Raw genomic sequence first — 19,701 nt, 5'->3', positions numbered from 1 at the left:
TCTGTAACTGATTTGGGGGGCCTGTTTTTGGCAACTTTCCTTTGAAATACATTAAGTGAATACCTAACTTTGCACTTTTATGTATCCACTTAACAAATACTTATGAAATACCTATTATGTGCTAGCATTGTTGGGAGAATATAGAAATGAGCAAAATAATATGGTTTCTGCCTTCATAGAATTACATACTTTCTAATGAAGAGATTTAAAAATAATGGTAAAATAAGAGTTCTTCCATCCCATTCTCCTATTATATTTTCTCCCTTTGCTGTGAAACGTTGTATCCTAAGCTGCCGACACCAATTTTGTTTGTAAAATAACATGCATTAATATTAATATCAGAAGTTACTGTCAGAATATAAGTTTTTTTAAAGGAAAAAAGAATTCCTATAACTTCTCTATCTGGAGATTAGCATGCTTACTTTAAATGTGAAATGACATTTTATTGGTTTTTCAGTGTTTAAACACTGGCATACCATAGAGTCTAACAGCAGCCTTTTGACGTTTCCTTTTCTTTGCAGATTTATCCTCACACATATTAAATATTATCTGTCTTCTAGGTGATCTGTAATAAAAGGAAACTGTTGTCTTTGACGTCTTCCCTAAACATAGAATGATATTTTAAGTTGAAAGCATTGCAGGGTTTTAAACTTTACTGATCTTTTAGAAGAATTACCCCATATTGTATGTGTCAATGTTAGTAGTATTTAATTCCAAAGATTTCAATTAAAATAAGGTGCCAAACATAGACTTCAGGAGAAGAGAAATGAGCAAAGTTTGCTTATTTTAATTCATCATAATTAGGCTCTGGGTCATGGCCCAGCAACTTGAAGACACTTATTACACTGAGCCTGACTGTCATTTGGGAGTGGTGTTAGGCATGTGGGTAGACTTTCCTTTTCTCCTATACATGATATCAAATGGAGGCTTTTGCCTGAATGCAGTTCTGTTTGCATGCTTAGGAAAGGTGGTATGGATTTTCCTACTAATTTCACTGAGGACTTATCAGAAGTTCCCCTTAACTTTTGCAAATTTGGCAGCCGTTGTGAGGTTGAAAACACTGTGGGGTCAGAATTTGGGAAGATGGAGGAGGGCAGGTTAGATGTTGAGAAAAGTCTCCATGTTCTGGGAGAACATATTGCTGGTATCTCTCAGGGTGCCAAATATTTGTATCCTTCAAAGACATACACAGGAAAATAACGTCTCCCTGTCATAATTCCAAGATGGATGTCCTTTCCTCCCTCCTTTCTTCCTTTCCCAAGCATTAATTGGACATATGCCCTTGTGCAGAGGACGAAGAATGCTCTGCCATTCAGATGTACATACATTTAAGTCGTGTTCCTTTTATTATTATTTTTATTGTGGTAAAGTAGACACAACATAAAAGTTAACCATTTTTATGTACACAGTTCAGTGACATAAAGTGCATCTACACTGTTGTACAGCCATCTCCAAAACTTTTCATCTTCCAAACTGAAGCTCCATACCCATTCAGCAATAACTTCTCATCCTCTCTTAGCCCCAGCCCCTGGTGACCATCATTCTATTGTTTGTTTCTATGAATTTGACTAATCTAGATACTTCAAATAAGTGGAATGATATAATGTTTGTCCTTCTGCGTCTGGCTTATCTCACACATCACATAATGTCATTTATTTATTTACTTATTTATTGATAATTTACATCCAGGTTAGTTAGCATATAGTGCTATAATGTTTTCAGGAGATTCCAGTGATCATCCCCTTTGTACAACACCCAGTGCTCATCCCAACAAGTGTCCTCAATGCCCCTCACCCATTTAGCCCATCCCTCCCCCCACAGCCCTTCCAGCAACCCTTAGTTTGTTCTCTGTATGAAAGAGTCTCTTATGTTTTGTCCCCTCCCTGTTTTTGTGTTATTTTTGCTTCCCTTCCCTTATGTTCATTCATCTGTTTTGTATCTTAAATTCCACACATGAGTGAAGTCATATGATATTTGTCTTTCTCTGACTGACTTATTTTGCTTAGCATAATACCCTGTAGTTCCATTCACATTGTTGCAAATGGCAAGATTTCATTGTTTTTGATTGCTGAGTAATATTCCATTTGTGTGTGTGTGTGTGTGTGTGTGTGTGTGTGTGTGTGTGTACTGTATCTTCTTTATCCATTCATGGACATTTGGGCTATTTCCATACTTTGGCTATTGTCAGTAGCGCTGCTATAAACATTGGGGTGCATGTGCTCCTTCAAAACAGCGTACCTGTATCCCTTGGATAGATACCTAATAGTGCAATTGCTGGGTCATAGGGTAGTTCTATTTTAATTTTTTGCGGAACCTCCATACTGTTTTCCAGAGTGGCTGCACCAGTTTGCATTCCCACCAGCAGTGCAAAAGAGATCCTCTTTCTCCGCATCCTTGCCAACATCTGTTGTTGCCTGAATTGTTAGTTCTAGCCATTCTGACTGGTGTGAGGTGGTATCTCATTGTCGTTTTAATTTGTGTTTCCATGATGATGAGGGATGTTGAGCATTTTTTCATGTGTCTGTTAGACATATGGATGTCTTCTTTGGAGAAGTGTCTACTCATGTCTTATGCCCATTTCTTCATTGGATTATTTGTTTTTTGGGTGTTGAGTTTGATAAATTCTTTATCGATTTTGGATACTAACCCTTTATCTGATATGTCATTTGCAAATATCTTCTCCCATTCCATTGGTTGCCTTTTAGTTTTGCTGATTGTTTCCTTCACTGTGCAGAAAGAAGCTTTTATTCTTGATGAGGTTCCAACAGTGCATTTTTGCTTTTGTTTCTCTTGCCTCCAGAGACGTGTTGAGTAAGAAGTTGCTGCGGCCAAGGTCAAAGAGATTTTTGCCTGCTTTCTCCTCTAGGATTTTGGTGGCTTTCTGTATTATGGTTAGGTCTTTCATCCATTTTGAGTTTATTTTTGTGTATGGTGTAAGAAAGTGGTCCAGGTTCATTTTTCTGCATGTCACTGTCCAGTTTTCGCAGCACCATTTGCTGAAGAGACTGTCTTTATTCCATAGGAGACCACAATGCTATGAAACTCAAAATCAACCACAAGAAAAAATTGGGGAAGACAATGAATACTTGGAAACTAAAGAACATCCTCCTAAAGAATGAATGGGCTAGCCAAGAAATTAAAGAGGAAATTAAAAAGTACATGGAAGCCAATGAAAATTATAACACCATAGTCCAAAACCTCTGGGATGCAGAGGGAAGTATATAGCAATCCAGGCCTTCCTAAAGAAGGAATAAAGGTCTCAAATACACAACCTAACCTTACACCTTAAAGAGCTGGAAAAAGAACAGCAAATAAAACCCAAAACCAGCAGAAAACAGGAAATAATAAAGATTAGAGCATAAGTCAATGATAGTGAAATTAAAAAAAAAAAACAACAGAGCAGATCAGTGAAACTGGGAGCTGGTTCTTTGAAAGAATTAACAAAATTGATAAACCTCTGGCCAGTTTGATCAAAAAGAAAAAGGAAAGGACCCAAATAAATCAAATCAAGAATGAAAGAGGAGAGATCACAACCAACACAACAGAAATAAAAACAGTAATAAGAGAATATTATGAGCAATTCTATGCCAATAAAATGGGTAATCTGGAAGAAATGGACAAATTCCTAGGAACATTATAAACTGCTGAAACTGAAACAAGAAGAAAGAAAATTTGAACAGACCCATAACCAGTAAAGAAATTGAATTAGTAATCAAAAATCTCCCAAAAAATAAGAGCCCAGGGCCAGATGGCTTTCCAGGGGAATTCTACATAATGTCTTTAAGGTTCATTCATATTATATACCTTGTTCAGAATTTCCTTCCTTTTTAAGGTTAAACAATGTTCCATTGTGTATATGTATACAAAATGTATACAAAAATATAACAGTATATAATAACAATTATTACTAATGTTATATGTCAGTAATATAAATATAATAACAAATATATATTTGGCTATTGTAAATAATGCTGACATGAATATTAGTGTACAGGTGTCTGTTCAAGTCCCTATTTTCAATTTCATCAGGTATATATCTAGAAGTGGACTTGCTGGATCATATGGTAATTCTGTATTTAATTTTCTGAGGAACTGCCATACTGTTTTCCATCATGGCTGCACCTCGTTACAATCCCACTCGCAGTGTATGAGGGTTCCAGTGTCTCCACATCCTCACCAACACCTGTTATTTTCTGGTTTTGTTTTTGTTTTTAGTAACAGTCATTATAATGGATATGAAATGGTATCTCTTTGTGGTTTGGATTTGTATTACCCTAATGACTAGTGATTTGTGCTTACTGGTCATTTGTGTATTTTCTTTGGAGAAATGTTTATCCAAGTCCTTTTCCCATTTTTAAGGTGGGTTGTTTATTTTCTGTTGTTTTTGAGTTGCAGGTGTTTAAAAATGTATTCTAGATATTAATCCCTTATCAAATACATGATTTGCAAATATCTTTCCCATTCTGTAGGTTGCCTTTTCACTCTGTTGATAGTGTCCTTTGATGCACAAAAGTTTGTAGTTTTAGTAAGTTTAATTTATCTACTTTTTTCTTTTGTTGCCTACACTTTTGATGTCATATCCAAGAAATCATTGCCAAATGGTCATGTACTCTTAATTGATGCATATTTATTATATACATGAATCGTATACCAAACAAAAGCAAATTGAACTTTAAAAAGGGATGAGACAAAGATGAGATAAGCAGTTACATTTTTTAAAACATCATTGAAAACATGTCATTGGGTATGCTATATTATCTTTGAAAAGATTTGGTTTTAAGTTCTGGTTCTAAACTCAGTTTCTTTCTATAGTTGTTTCTAAAGGTGGTCATAGTAGAAAAATACCTCACAAAGATACATATATACAAATTGAAGATGTGCATTGTTGGTTGTGCCTGCTAGATCATGATGCTGTTTTTTCAATTCCATTCACCAATTATGCAAAGATTTTAGTTGAAAATCACTCACCAGATGTTCATCTTCCATGATATCAATCAGTTGTTTATGCAGACTCATCAAAAAGTCCTGCATTTTATGTATTTTTGTAAGTGGGTATAGGTCCAATGAAATTCCACATGTGGATGATTTGAAAACAGGTTTGAAAAATGTATTGTCAACTTTTAAAATGTGAGCACAGGAAGGAGTTGTTACAGGTGGCATATATTATTGTCAGTTGTATGATCATATGCTAATGGAAACAATATCAAACAGTCATTGTTCAAAATACTCTCCCCAGAGTAATTTTTTTTTGTTTTCAAGAAGCAGTTGTTTTCTCATTCATTATCAGAATCAAAATTATCAAAATGGTAGCTTCATCTTGAAGGTGGTGATAAAGGGTATTTAATCTATGAAAATATCTTCCAAACAGCAAATCCTGACCACTATTGTCATACCAGAAAAAATCAGCAAATCTGGAGCATGGTGTTTTATATAATAAAGATGTATAATACCTTTATATTCAACAAACCTTTTATGTATTTTGCCACAAGTAGAAAAAAACAAACAAACCTTGTGTCATTCAAAAGATTACCACGGTTATTCCTCATGTCATTACAAAGTATTGTACAAGAGTCTGTATTTTAAAGACCTTGTCTTCTTGGAAAGGAACTACATTTTTGACATCTCTAACACTTGGCACACTCCTGGCTTCAACTGCTTTGCTGTAACATCTTGACTACGAATGATGCAGTGCAGGATTTTATATGTGGAAATGTTTCTGACTTTATCCCACAATATTTTTTATTCCACTTTAAGTAGCCATTCAATTAAGCAATTTTTTTCATAAATAATTGTTTTCATTAAAGAATTTACCATTGAGAATATAGCTTCTTGGTACATGTTTTCCTTTAGTTGTTCATAAGAAAAGGAGTTATTTTTTATTTCTTTTTTGAACCAGACTAGTAATATCATAAATTGATTTTTTAGCAATATCTTTACTTTTTTCTATCTATACAGAAAACCTGTATTATTATATACTTATTTTAATATTTATTTCTTTACATCTTCAAACATTCAGCAGTTTTGCTGAGAATCTTTCAATTACATTTGCTGATAAAGGAATGCATTTCAGCTTGTCTCCATAGTGATTTTCTTGTATTTCAAGTATTTTTTTTACCATAAGAGGAAGAATAAGTGTTTATCTATTCATACGTGGCTTTTCTTTTCCTTTTCTTTTTCTTTTAATATTTCAGTATTAAGCAAGGATACTGAAAGAGGCTTCTAAACATTTCAATTGTAGTGAAGTTTCGTGAGGTACTGGATTCATTGTTGTCTGACTTCACCCCTGGCACTGTGGGGAGTTCACCAGAGGGAGTGGGTGGGAGAGTATTCTCCAGGCACAGTAAAGAGCAGATACAGATGTATGATGCTGTGAAAAAGGTGGGCAGCTTGGAAACCTGTGAAGAGCTCTGCTTGATCACTAAAAGATGAACGTAGGGGACCACAGGTGATGAGAGTGAAAATGACATCGGGAACTGGAACTGAGGTTTTCTTTGGAGGGAGTGAGCAGTGAAGTGAAACTTAGCCCAGGTTCTTTATCAAACAGAACCAGAGGTAAGGATTAAATGCTAATGCTTTCCCAGAAAGGTAATCTGGGGGCAGTGAGACAGGAAAAGTGCAATAAGTCAGGGAAGGATGGGAGGTACACAAGGTCTTCATTATGAAGTTGGTCATCACTTCACAAAGAAACAGAGCCAGTTTCTCAGCCACTTGAAACAGCTCCAAAGATGCTGTACAAAAAAGACGTGCCTCAGAGCATTCCATCAGAGGGTGTAGGGGAAGGGAATCCATCTGATAGCATCTTACCTTCTCTTGTCTCCCATTAAACAGAGCTCACTGTTGAGGTATTAACTCCCTTCTACTTTTGAACTGCATCACTGGGCACCTTCTAGAGAGCCAGATCCATGCCTTGCAGTGTGGTGCTTCATCTGAGTCTGGAACCGGTCATTGTGGCAGTGGTTGAGGCGGAACAGATAGCCAAGGGCTGATTGACAGGTGAGGCTGGGGGAATCTGAAGCAGTGCATAAGATGTACCCAGTACAGATGACCTCTTATGATCCTCAGATATGCTTGTGACCTTCCATTATATATGGTTTCTGTGATACAATATTGGGCTTCTATTGTTATGAGAACAAATTGCTCTTACTGCTTCCCCACAGAGGGGAGGAACAAGTCAGTCAGTCACAGAATTCCCCTCAGGAAGGAGACTTGTTGTGATTTCCAGAAAGAAGGCAAGCAGGCTAGTGAAATAATAAGCTACAATCTCTTGGCTGGGGCTGGTCCTGAGGCTCTAATTGATATTTATCATCTCTGTCCTCACACACATTCTATATACTTCCCTCATCCTGGGCCAGCTTTTGCTGGTCTATATTGGTTTCTTGGTGAGGTGACCTAGAACTTCAAGTGGTCTCACCCTTTGCTTTCCCTGTACGTTTTAGGTCATGGCTGCTGCATTTTTCCATTAACCATTACCAATGGGCATGTGAGTACTGAGAGATACCCAGTGGATGCCCTGGGTTTCAGACACTATCTCCTTTGAAGCCATCCTGTGATGGTAACACCAGCTCTTTAATTAAATCAATAAGATAGGAAAACGTTTCCTTACCTTTTGGACTGTTGGCATGAAAGCTCAAAATATTGTCATTAAAGCTCAAAATGGTCCAGGGGTAATCAATGGAACTCTTACATACAGTAGCAGATGTGCCCCTTCTCCGGGAACTAGGGCCTCCGATTGGGAAGGACCTCGGATTGCAAGGAGTAGAAGCACAAATCCTGTCAATGGACCCCTGTGTTTGATGATGAGGGGACAACTTGTGTGTCTCTTGCTTCCTGGACCCATAAACCCTTACTGTTGGAAGCATATTACTATATGTCACCTTTCAATTTGGCCCATATATCACTTCTTGGAAGACAGTACCCAAACCCCACAAGATATTGCATCCATAGTTGAGCCCTCAACAGGCTGTTTGTCATTCTGTTGGTCTGGTGGGGTACGTAGTATAATCATTGAGTCCCCTGGTAACAAGTCCACTTTTGTACCTCTTTTGCTGTAGAAAACAATCCCACGTGGGAGCTAACATTGTGTGGAAAGCATGTTGAAGGATAAAGCATTCTGCAAGCCCTTTGATAGTGGTGTCGATAGAGGCTTTGCAGGTAGGAAAGGCAACCCTCTATCCAGAGTATGTGTCAGTGTTGTATGGATTAATAATTAATGTCCCTTCCAGCATGGAAAAATTAACTTGCCACTAGATAGTTGTTGGATGACATCTAAAGGGATGGCGATACATTGAGGGCACATCTTTAGTCTCTGATGCTGGCACATTGGCCACTCATAAGTGGCTGTAGCCAGATTGGTGATGATGACAAGAAGCCATTGTTATTAGGCCCATGCATAGTCTTCATCTTTGTTACCCTGTCTACTCTGTAGCTTATTGCACAAGCACTGGGCTGGTCAAGGAGACTATTCAGGGTCATTATGTCAGACCATCTTTCAGTCACCCACATTTGGGGCTAATGTGGTAACTGTTCATTTCCAGCTACACCAACACACTATGAGCCACTCTTGTGTCTTTTTCCTCTGAGACTTGGTCAGCACAGGAATTAATGGGTTGAAAGAGAGACACTGGTGTTGTAGAAGTAGATGGCAGGCAGTCTGGACCAGCAGTTGATAGTAATTTACTCATAATTTTGGACCTGCTCCAGCCTCATCATAAATGTGCCACTTCCGTCATATAGTAGACTGCTGCTGTGTCTGTCCAGCAGTATGATTTGGTGGATCTGCGTACACGCTAAGTGTACAGAGGCCACACTTCCTCTGTCTGCCCCAGTGATTGATCATAGCAGGCTGATCATAGCATAGTAAGGTAGGTCTATTCCTAGGAGACAGGGACTCCTCTAACAGGAGGTTTTAGCTTGTGGATGTCTCGCATTCCTGCCAAGATTTCCTTAGAACTGCACTGGAGTCTAGGACTCTTCTATATAACCTTCCTAACTTCTTTCTCTCCTTCAGTAGTGATCAGATCTGTAGCACATGTTTAATTGAATCTTGGTATTTGCTTCTTGGAGAACCAGGACTAACATGTGGTGCTTCATCTGAGCATGGGAGTGGTGGAGGGGAGCTAGAAGCTCCAGGCCTTGGGATCAGGCAGAAGATTTCTGTAGGCAGGCATTTTAGATGTGTGAAGTAGCTGTAGTTAGGGCAGAGCAAGTGACAGAGGCCTGGGAGACAGGGAGGCTGAAGGATCTGAAGGGGTGCGTAAGAGATGTTCAATGTGGAGGGTTTTCAACAACAGAGTGAGGTTTATAATCATAGGCACATCGCCTCAGCAGTGAATTGAATGACTGGAGAGCAGCAAATATAACAACAGGAAGACTGTTTAGGAGACAGTGTTATAGGCAGGGGATAACAAGTGTAAACTACAATGGTGTCATTGAGAAGGAAGACAACGGGATAGGTAAGACACTGAGAATGGTGAGAAGGGGATAAGGAAAACTAACAAGTCTTAGTGATATTGAGGTCAGACAAAGGAGAAAGAGAAGCGGCAAAGCTGGTTCTTTGGTTACTGGTTGAAGAACTGAGAGGATAAAGAATAGAGTAGGAAAAACTTTTCTTCTTTCAAAATAAAGCCTCTCTGGTTACATTGAGTTGCGGTGTCTATTTAACATCCATATGAGCTGTGGGATGTATAGATTTGGAGCTCAGGAGCTGAGGAGAGGGTTTGCACAGCAGATGCAGATGTTGGAATTCTCAACTTAAGGAGAAGCTGTGAGCAACGATGCAATTGCCCAGGCAGAATGTGAAGAGAAGGGGCCTCATGATGCAGGTCTTGGGCTCACCACTGTTTAGTAGGAGGATTGATGATGAGGAGCCCATGGAAGAGTAGAACTGAGAATTAGAAGAAAAACTGGAGTCATAGACACCTACTGTGTAAAGAACCTCACAAAGAGGAGTCATCAATAGTGTTGGGTCCCTGGAGTGGTCAAACAAGGTAGGGGCTGAAAAATAGACACCTTGTTGTTATTACAGTTGTTAACAAGATTTATTTTTTTGTGTGTTTGGTTTTAAGTTTATTTATTAATTTTGAGAGAGAGTGTGTGAGTTTTCATGAGTAGGGGAGGGGCAGAAAGAGAGAGAGAAAATCCCAAGCAGGCTCTTTGCTCTCATTGCAGAGCCCAATGTTGAGCTTGATCTTATGAACCTTGAGATTATGACTTGAGCCAAGATCAAGAGTTGGACACTTAACTGACTGAGCCACCCAGGCGTCCCAGCAATATTTCTAATCTAGGAACAAGCCAGATGACAATAGGGTCTGAATGAAAGGGAAGTATAAAAGTGAAGATGAGAAATGCACTATTCTTTCAGTGAGTCAAGTGTGAATTAAATTGGCAGAATTCAAAGAGGACTTTCTTGTTTCTGTTACTTTATTTTTTTAAGATGACAGAGACGTGCACATTTCTAGGCTAATGGGAAAGAACCAGCAGAAAGGGAGAGGTGGAGGTTACAGGTGAGAGAAGAGAGTGAGACGAGGTAAGCCTCAGATCATGGTAGTTTCTGTTTGTTTTATGATGGTCTCTAGATGAAGAGAGAGAGAGAGAGAGAGAAAGAATTTCTTCTGAATGAGCTTCTTGATGTAAACAAGCCCATACATTAATGTCAGGTACCAGACTTCAGCTCCCAGAGGATCCTGTGCCTTTCTGAAGAACATGGCAATGGCTGACTGAGAGGGAGCGATCATAGCCTCTGCTGAGCACAAATGAACTAATCAGATCAAATCTGCATAACTCATCCACAAAAATTCCTATAATAATCCAATGCTATTTCCATCCACATCTTACTGCAAGTGTCTCAAACAATGGGACATTTTATTAATCAGAGAAAAAGTTTGTCTAAAAGCTCACTGTAAGGAAAGCTTTAGTCTAATCTCTCCTGTGTCACATTTCATTATGACAGATGTGTCTCATTGTAGGTTCTTATTTACATAGCACACAGACATATTGTCATTACAGATAATTAGTCTCGAAAGCATTAGCTTTTAAAACAAATCAAGTTTTAAATTTCCTATTTATCCATCAGCATGTTAAAGAAGAATATGCCCCTTCCCCCATTAGGTTCTATGCCTGGTTTTATTTCTGCTCAAGCTCTTTGTCCTCATGTTTTCGAGTGGAGGGGAAGCACTGAGAGGTTCAGATGAAGCTATTGTTCTGGCATTCTAAAACTGCTGACATTCTTTTCTGTGAAAGTCATTGAATCACCAAATTTGATGAAAGGTCCCTGAAATATCAGGAAACAGATTTTCTGTGGAGTCTATGAATACAACTATTAATGAAATGAATTTTAAAGTCACAGGAAAATATCTTGGATTTTTTTTTCTTAGCTTGGCTGTTTTCTTCACTGAGAAGTATTTAAAAAATAATTTACTGCAAGGGTGCCTGGGTGGTGTACTCAGTTGGGCATCTGGCTCTTGATCTCAGCTCAGGTGTTGGTCTCTCTGGGTCATGAGTTCAAACCCTGCATTGGGCTCCACACTGGATGTGAAGCCTACTTAAAAAAAAATAAGTTACTCCTTTTTGACAAAGATATGATACATGGGTACCTTTTTGTAAAAGAACACACTGTGATATGAAAATGAAGTATCAACTTGTCTTGAATGTTTTCTAAGAGATTTTACTTCATAAACAAACAATAGAAGGGTCTCAGTCGTTCCATTTTACAGTGTAGTTTTTGGTGGTGCTGTTTTGATTAAGCTTTAAGGTACTGCAGTAATTGTAAAATGCTATACTATTTTAGTGGAAAGTTATTTCCCAACTCGGAGATTAGAAGTGTGTGTGTGGGTCACTCAGCATCCGTTGTGTAAGTTGTTGAATTAAATTTCTGCAGATGTAGTCATTTACAGATACCCCTATTCAGAAATTGTTTTCCTATGAAAACATTAGAGATATTAATATGTAGAGATTTACATTAAAAACTATAGGAAAGTAAAAATGAAAATGTTTAAAACACACGTTATTGGAGTTACAGAAGGAGAAAATATTTGGTGAGATAATGGCTGATGATTTCCCAGAATTATTGAAAGATGTGAATCTTTAGATGCAAGAAGTAAAAATTCCCAGGCATAATAAATAAAATAAATCTACGTCTAGATATATCATAATGTCTTGAAGATCTTAAAAGTAGGAAGAGATCAAGTTGCCTATACACAAATTACTCTTAGGTTCTCAACCTCTAATGAGCCCCCGAATCACCTGTAAAGTTAGTAAGTAAGCATGGAGAAGCGTCTCCACCATTTCAGAGTTCTGATTCAATTGGTCTAGGATGGGATCTGAGATCCACACATCTGACAAGCTCCGTAGACCATACTTTTGGGCGGCAGTAGTAATGCGAGGGCTGACTTTTCAACATCAACAATGGAGAGAGGCCCTAAATGGATAATATTTTCAAAATGCTGAAAGAAAAGAACTGTCAATACGGTAACACATACCTAGTTAAAACTTCAGGCAAGCATAAGGGCAAAATAAAGACATTTTCAGCTAAGAAATATTGAGAGTGTATTACCAGTAGGCACTCTTTAAAGGAGCTTCTAAAGGACTCACTTGGGGAAGAAGAAAAAAGGAAGATGTGTGTGCAACACAAGAAGGAATGATGAGCAAATTAACATATGGGTAAATATAAATTGTTTCATGACAGTTTTAAGCTGTTTGTAAATGTTTTTATTAAAAGTTATCACAGTAAATGAAAAATACCTAAAATGTATTTACCAAAAACTTACAGCAAATATCATCCTTACTGGTACATCATTAGAAACATCATCTCCTTTAAAATTGGCATGACACGAGGATGCCTGCTATATCATTTCAACATTGAATTGGAGGTCCCAGTTGAAAAATAAGAAAAAACGTATTAAAGATATATGAATAAAGTTATAATTACTCATAGATAATGATTTAAAAAAGAGAAAATAACGGCATATAAGTCAGCAGAAGCTATTGTTATGCCCTCTCTTCCTGCTGGGAAATGGAGGAAGATGCTCCCTGGTTTCCAGTTTGTATTTGGTAAACCTGACTCTGGGATACCCTTTTTTTGTTACTATTTTCCAAACACTGTATTATTGTCACCTTGACATACAGGTTTCAATAAAGCTTTATAAAGATAATGGGAAAAATTAATAAGGGACATCAACAAGTGTACTAGATACATATTCTATAAAAAAATAAATTTTAAGACATATGGTTAAATAAAACATGCCATTTAAAAAAGAAAAACAGGGGCGCCTGGGTGGCTCAGTCGGTTAAGCGTCCGACTTCAGCTCAGGTCACGATCTCGCAGTCCATGGGTTCGAGCCCCGCGTCGGGCTCTGGGCTGATGGCTCGGAGCCTGGAGCCTGTTTCTGATTCTGTGTCTCCCTCTCTCTCTCTCTGCCCCTCCCCCATTCATGCTCTGTCTCTCTCTGTCTCAAAAATAAATAAAGGTTAAAAAAAATTTAAAAAAAAAAAATAAAAAAATAAAAAAGAAAAACATATAAAGAATTAGAAGTAAATCCAAGAAAATATGACAGTGACCTTAAATGTTCATATTAAGTCATAATATACTTGCTTATGTTAAGACTTACATAATTCATAATTGTGAAATTATCTCCTAATTGTTTCCTTTGTTCAAGACTGGTTGCCTATCCAAGTAAAACTTTCTTCACATCAGGAATTGTGCCTTCTAGTTGTCATACTATTCTATTGTGTAATGTGCAATGCTAAGATATTTTAAAAAATGAATTACTATTATGAGAAGTTTCAAGTATGTTAATCCAATTGAGTTTGGCATATATGGGGGAAATAATGGAACAAAAATAAATGATCCAATGTTTTGGGCACAGTCCTTCTGTTACACAAAAATCATTTGGAAAGATACTTCTTTATAACCCTCAAAGCTATCTGGACAAAATGATTAATACAAAGATAGTGGTTATCATAGAGTGTGCATGATCACCAAGCAGATTGAACACTTACACAAACATGTAGCAAAATGCTGGTTGGTACCACTCTGGAGTGCACAAGACCCCCACCCTCCAATTTTCCCATGCATGACCCTTAATAATAGGCCTTTCTGATTATCTCTAGATTTTTCAGTGTCTGAAACGCACGAGAATTGGCATAATACTTTAGTTTCTTCATTAAATAGAATTTGGGGAATAAAGGTTATATGAAAAATGAAGCTCCTTAAACTAATACTGGGCAATTAGTATTTTTGGTTTTTGTTTATTTTTGCTAAGCTGTTTTCCATTCATTTCAAGTAGAACTTAAATATTATGAAGGTGACAAATAAGATAAATTAATCACTTTAGTTTGGTGTGAATGTTTTGAATTGTAATTGGAAATGTAAACATTATTAACCTAGAAAAAAGAAGTGAGATTTTCTTTCATCTTTTGGTCCTCTCCTGTTTGTTTCCATGAGATTTTGAGACTTTCTTAGAGAGGATGGTTCATGTGTTTTGGGATTCTCTCCCAGACCTGCAGCATTCAGTGCTTCTCATCTGTTGTTGGGGCTGAACTAACAGCCGCCATGACGTTGAACATACTTGACTGTCACACCACGCGAGTAGATACAGGGCATCTTTGAAGCTAGTTCTGTCTGCAACCCTCGACTGGAAGAGGCCGTCCTGGAGGACTGCAGCAGCCCCTTGGTGGTCAGCAGTCCCTTGCCAGCCATGGAGGTTAAGAGGTAGATAGGCTTTAAGGAACAGCAACTTTAAAACTGTGCAGTGACCTTTCCTGGCTGGGGTTCTCCCCGGAAGAGGCTATTGTGGGGAGGGAGCAGAGGGGCTTCGCCAGGTACTCCTGATCAGCACATCTTTGCTCTTTTTTTTTTTTTTTCATCTTTTTCAACCTCCACTGCAACCTGAATTTTCAATTGCGTTTCATTCCTAGTTCTGTTATAGAACCAAAATAACATAGCTTACATTTTGTTTATTCAAAATCAGAGGTTATTTGGAAAGCAAATAGCTTGAGTAGCCTCCTGGGTAATTTTAATAAAACTTAGTGCCTGAGAGATTCTGTTAAATGGAAATGGAAATTCACTCCTGATCAGTTTCCATTTTCATTTTTTTCATTTTCACTTTAATTACTGAGCCTCCTTTCTCTGAAATCAAGTCTCTAAAACAGACCTTAATTATCCGTGTTTAACTGTAGGAAGATTTATTATTCAGAGAGCAGCTAGCAATTCAGAATAGATGCTATTTTGTTCATATTTTAAAGGGTTAGTCAGAAATATTTCTTCTAATGGGAATATTTTGTACAAAAGGCCACTAGACCAAAAGGTAGACAGCTGAAAACATAAGGATTTAAAATAAATCTGTAACAGAGGAAGATGACTAAATCTTTTGAACTCTTTAGTGGCATAATCCCCATGGAGTAAATGAATTAAATTAACATAATTTCAATAGAACCAATCTTTGCATTCATATAGCATCTTATTTTTTCTAAGATCTCTTTTTGCCTTATATCTTAAATAAATGATTCCTCTAAGGTAAGTACTCCTGAGCCTCTCTAGTCTTTTAGGAATCCATCTAACTCTCTTTATGTGCTTCCCTAGAAGTGATTTTCTTTGTAAAATGAGACATTTTTTATCTTAAATTGCAGAATTGTATCTACCTTGAGGTGTAAAAACATCATTTCCTCTTTAGTTCTCTGTAGCCTGGTTTATAAAGTTTGTTTGCCAAAGAAGTTTTAGGATATTATAATTTCTGAAAGCCTTTAAAAGTAAAAGAGACATTTTATCTCTTATTTATGGTTTTAATGTGGTTCTGCTGGAAGGGAAATGTAAGAGATAGACATAAAGGTATGTTTGGAAAAGAAGAGGTGATGAAAATTAGTTGCAAGGATATTGTTTCAGGTGTTGGTGGTATCTTTAGGGGGTCACATCCCATATGCAGACAGAAATCAGAGCCAGAATGTGTTAGAGAGGTCAAGGCTTATATATAGGACTAGTCCATGCAGGAATGGTGGTTGAAGTTGTGAAAGTGAAATATCTAATGAAAGAGAAGAGAATCAATGACATATCTAGGATGAAGGAGGAAGGAAGGGAGGAACGCCTGTGAACAGAGTCTGAAAAGGTATGTTTAGAAGGGTAGGAGGAAAGCAAAGGAGTTATGTCCCAAAAGACTAGGAGGAGATCATTTCAAGAACTAGGATAAATCACCTATATTCAATGGAAACTGAAAATAAGGCACTGCATTTGGTATCTGGATTTTTTGTTGTTGTCATCAGATAACCTGAGGTAATAGTGAAGAAGATGAAGAAAGAAGCTAAAAGGGGCAGTAGATGCCTTATAACAAAATGGAGGCAATAATAATATATTGTCCACTGGAATTGCTGGGTGTGGAAGGTTAGAAATATGATATTAGCTGGAAGGGCACTAAAGTTAAGTGATTTAGGGTACAGGCATCTGTGCATATTTGTGGATAGACTGGAAGACTCCAATAAAAAGGGAAAGGATAGATATAATGTTGCAAGAAGGACTCAGAGAACAGTCTGGAAGGAATGGGATTTTTATTATTATTTTTTTAATGCTTATTTTGAGAAAGTGAGAGAGAGCATGGTCATGGGCATGAGCAGGGGAGGGGAGGGGCAGAGAGAGAGAAGGTGAAAGAGAATCCCTAGAGGCTCCATTCTCAGTGCAGAGCCTGATGTGGGACTTGATCTCACAACCATGAAATCATGCCCTGAACCGATATCAAGAGTTGGACACTTAACTGACTGAGCCACCCAGATGCCCCAGGAGTGGGATTTACTAAGGTTTACTTAGAAATGAAGAAACTTTATTTTCTTCATTAGAAGCTTAGAAATGAAGGAACTCATAAATGCTTTTCTCATTAAAATAGAGGGAAAATAATTCTAGCCAAAGACCTTTTCTCAGGAGGTGGGTAGTGAGGCTAGGGAAAGCAATGGAGAAGAGGTGACATTTGGGTCATGCCTCTTCAGTAGCATCATATGTGTACCTATTTCACAACCAAGATCATCACTGATTTGCTCCATCAATAAGTAATAACATGCTGCTAACTCTTTATTATTGAGACCTTTCTCCCATAGCCCCTTCTGACTTTTCTTTGACACTGTTACACCAATTACCTCAAGATTATCTATCATTTGTCAGGTAGACCAGGATCATAGAAAGAACATTCAAGAAAAGGAAACAGTATTCACTAAAACAGAGTTAATAAAATGCAGCAAAAAGGCCAGTATGGCTGACGTATAGGATATTGGGTTGTATGAATGGTTAGAGTGGAGCACAGAAAAATAATCTGAGAGCTTAATAAGGAAGCAAAATGCCATACTAAAAAGCTTAGGTGTGATTCTTAATGGGGAACTGGTAGATTTTCCTTCTCTGGGCACAGTGTATAATATTGATTGTGCTGATCATATGTGACAAGGTATATATATATATATGGTAGGGTTCTTCAGGGGCTTGGAATGGGAACTGTGAAGGGTTGGGAGTTTCTCAGTGGATTGGGGATTGGATGTGAGTCAAGGACTTCCCAGCAGCTGAGAGTCGCTCTCTACCTCAGGACTATTTGGCTTGTTGCCCAGGGGATTCTTACTCTGTGGAACCTAATGGACCATGAGTGGTCTACCACCTCATTGCTGTAGTCACATTCATACCTAAAAATAAGCTTACCAAAGTGGTCATTGAGGGCAATGCCCTGCATCAAGGTGGAGGAGTGGGTGACTCTGTTAATCATGGGAGACAATCTAGTCTTCAGTATTGCTCAGGACTTTCTTCAGAGGGCCCCCCAACTCCTGATCTACCACATTCTTGATGTTGAACTTAGAAGCTTTCTTCAGATGGCAGGTCGGATCCATGACATACTCTTGGAAGTGCCACTGGTTACGGGGATGATACTCTGGGAAGCACCATGACCTCATGGTTCACCACAGGGGACACCCACAGTGTCTTCGTGGCATTGATGGCATAGACTGTGATTATGAGTTTCTCCATGATTTGAAATTTTTATGGATGATGTTGGCCAGGAGAGCCATACAATTAGGGTTCAGATGGCATTGCTTACAATCTTGAGAGAGTTCTCATGTTTCTCCTTGCGCATGAAAATTCCCATTGCACACATGAGGGATCAACACAAGGTACAAAGATGAGGGCTTTTGTGGCTTCACCTTCAGGTGAACCTTAGCCTTCTCAAAAACAGTAAAGATACCAGGGGACGCTTCACCAACATCACCCCATTTCATGTTGGTGAGGGTAAGGCCTAATAGAGATTTTTAATCTTGTATGCATAGGACATAATTCATGAGTTACAATGATTTCGTTGGTATGTGATGGATGAGGTGGAGTTTCTCTAGAGGAACAAATATGGAGGTTAGGATATGGCTGAGGCATAGGAGTACAAGGTTATTACTTGGGAAGATTTGGCTGGCCAGGTTTCTTCTAAGTGTTCTTGTATAGTTAAGGGCCTAACAAGCTCAAGTTCCCATCAGGATAGGCTTATAGAAATTTTGAGAACTAACTGGAACCAGGTCACCATTCCAACTCTGCCAACTTGCAACACTTTCTCCTGCCTGCTCCCATTCCTTTCTAAACCTGCTCATCCCCAACCAAAATGCCTGACTTCATATCAAGTGAACATATCAAGAGGTTCACTGCCTCCCTCTTCTGTCTTATGCACTTGGAATTGTAGCTATATGCCTTGATCGTTCCTGGTCATTGTTTAGGTGAGAACAAACAGTTCTCAATAGTAACCTGATTATTATTTAGACAAGTCAAGCAATATTCTTGAGAACTTAAAAGAGCATGAATGATGGGGGTGATAACCCTCTCCATGGTCTCTCTTACAAAATAGAGATTACTTACAATGAGGCTCTAACCAATAGATTGTACTTCCTCATTTATTTGATGAAGAGATAAAGATTTATGCCTAGCATTTAATATTATCACTTTGAGTTCCCATACTATCATTTTAATTTAAGTTTAAAAAACTTAGTATGATATTTTCTCAGATTTGAAATAAGACTGATTCTCAAGGAGCTTTGCTATGTGGCAATAAGGTTTGTACTTTATATCCTAAGTTGGGTGAGAAGTGTACAGAAAGAGAACATCCTCATGTCTAATCATTTAAAAATTTAATTTTGGGCTTAATCATTGTAAACAGGTTTCCCAGTAGAATACTTAAATGCTACCTGTATCATAGATAAAACAGAATATGATTTTGATCAGGTATAATGCATTAATAAAAAGTTTGTGTGATTATTTATTATTATTATTATTATTATTATTATTATTATTTATTTTAGCGAGAGAGCATGAGTTGGGGAGAGGGACAGAGGGAGAGAGAGAATCCCAAGCAGCTCCAAGCTCAGTGTAAAGCACGGTGCAGGACTTGATCCCATGACCCTGGGATCATGACCTGAGCTGAAATCAAGAGTTGGACCCTCAACCGACTAAGCCACCCAGGCGCCCCTAGTTTTTTGTGATTTTTAAATGAGATAGGAAATGCATCATGACTGGTAAATTGTCTCTCAATTAAAAAAAAAATTACAGAATAAAACTGTAGGTCCTTTCCAAGTATTTGCACCTGAATTTGTACACTTTTCAAATACATATCAACCACACTTGTGTTTTCTGATTTGTTAAGTAAGGAAAGCAGCTTCATAGAATGAAAAAAACTATAAACCAATGAGAGTTCACTAGCAGGCAGAATTCCCTTT

The 19,701-nt window shown here is 37.9% G+C and overlaps 1 protein-coding gene across 1 annotated transcript in view; it reads right to left on the bottom strand.

Annotated features, from left to right (window-relative positions):
• LOC115512104 (regulatory factor X associated protein) overlaps window positions 1-17,907 on the bottom strand; it is a 79,147-nt gene extending 61,240 nt beyond the window's left edge. The window contains exons 1-2 of the mRNA XM_032593436.1: window positions 17,791-17,907; window positions 14,565-14,716 (exon numbers count right to left, since the gene is read on the bottom strand). Coding sequence (XP_032449327.1) covers window positions 14,565-14,716; window positions 17,791-17,907 — 269 coding nt within the window. The remainder of the gene's footprint in view (window positions 1-14,564; window positions 14,717-17,790) is intronic.
• Window positions 17,908-19,701: the final 1,794 nt, after the last annotated feature.

Source organism: Lynx canadensis, chromosome A1 (genome assembly GCF_007474595.2).
Source record: "Lynx canadensis isolate LIC74 chromosome A1, mLynCan4.pri.v2, whole genome shotgun sequence".
Lineage (NCBI taxonomy): Eukaryota > Metazoa > Chordata > Mammalia > Carnivora > Felidae > Lynx > Lynx canadensis.
The sequence above is the reverse complement of the archived record's forward strand: the minus strand, read 5'-3'. Positions and strand labels throughout refer to the sequence as shown.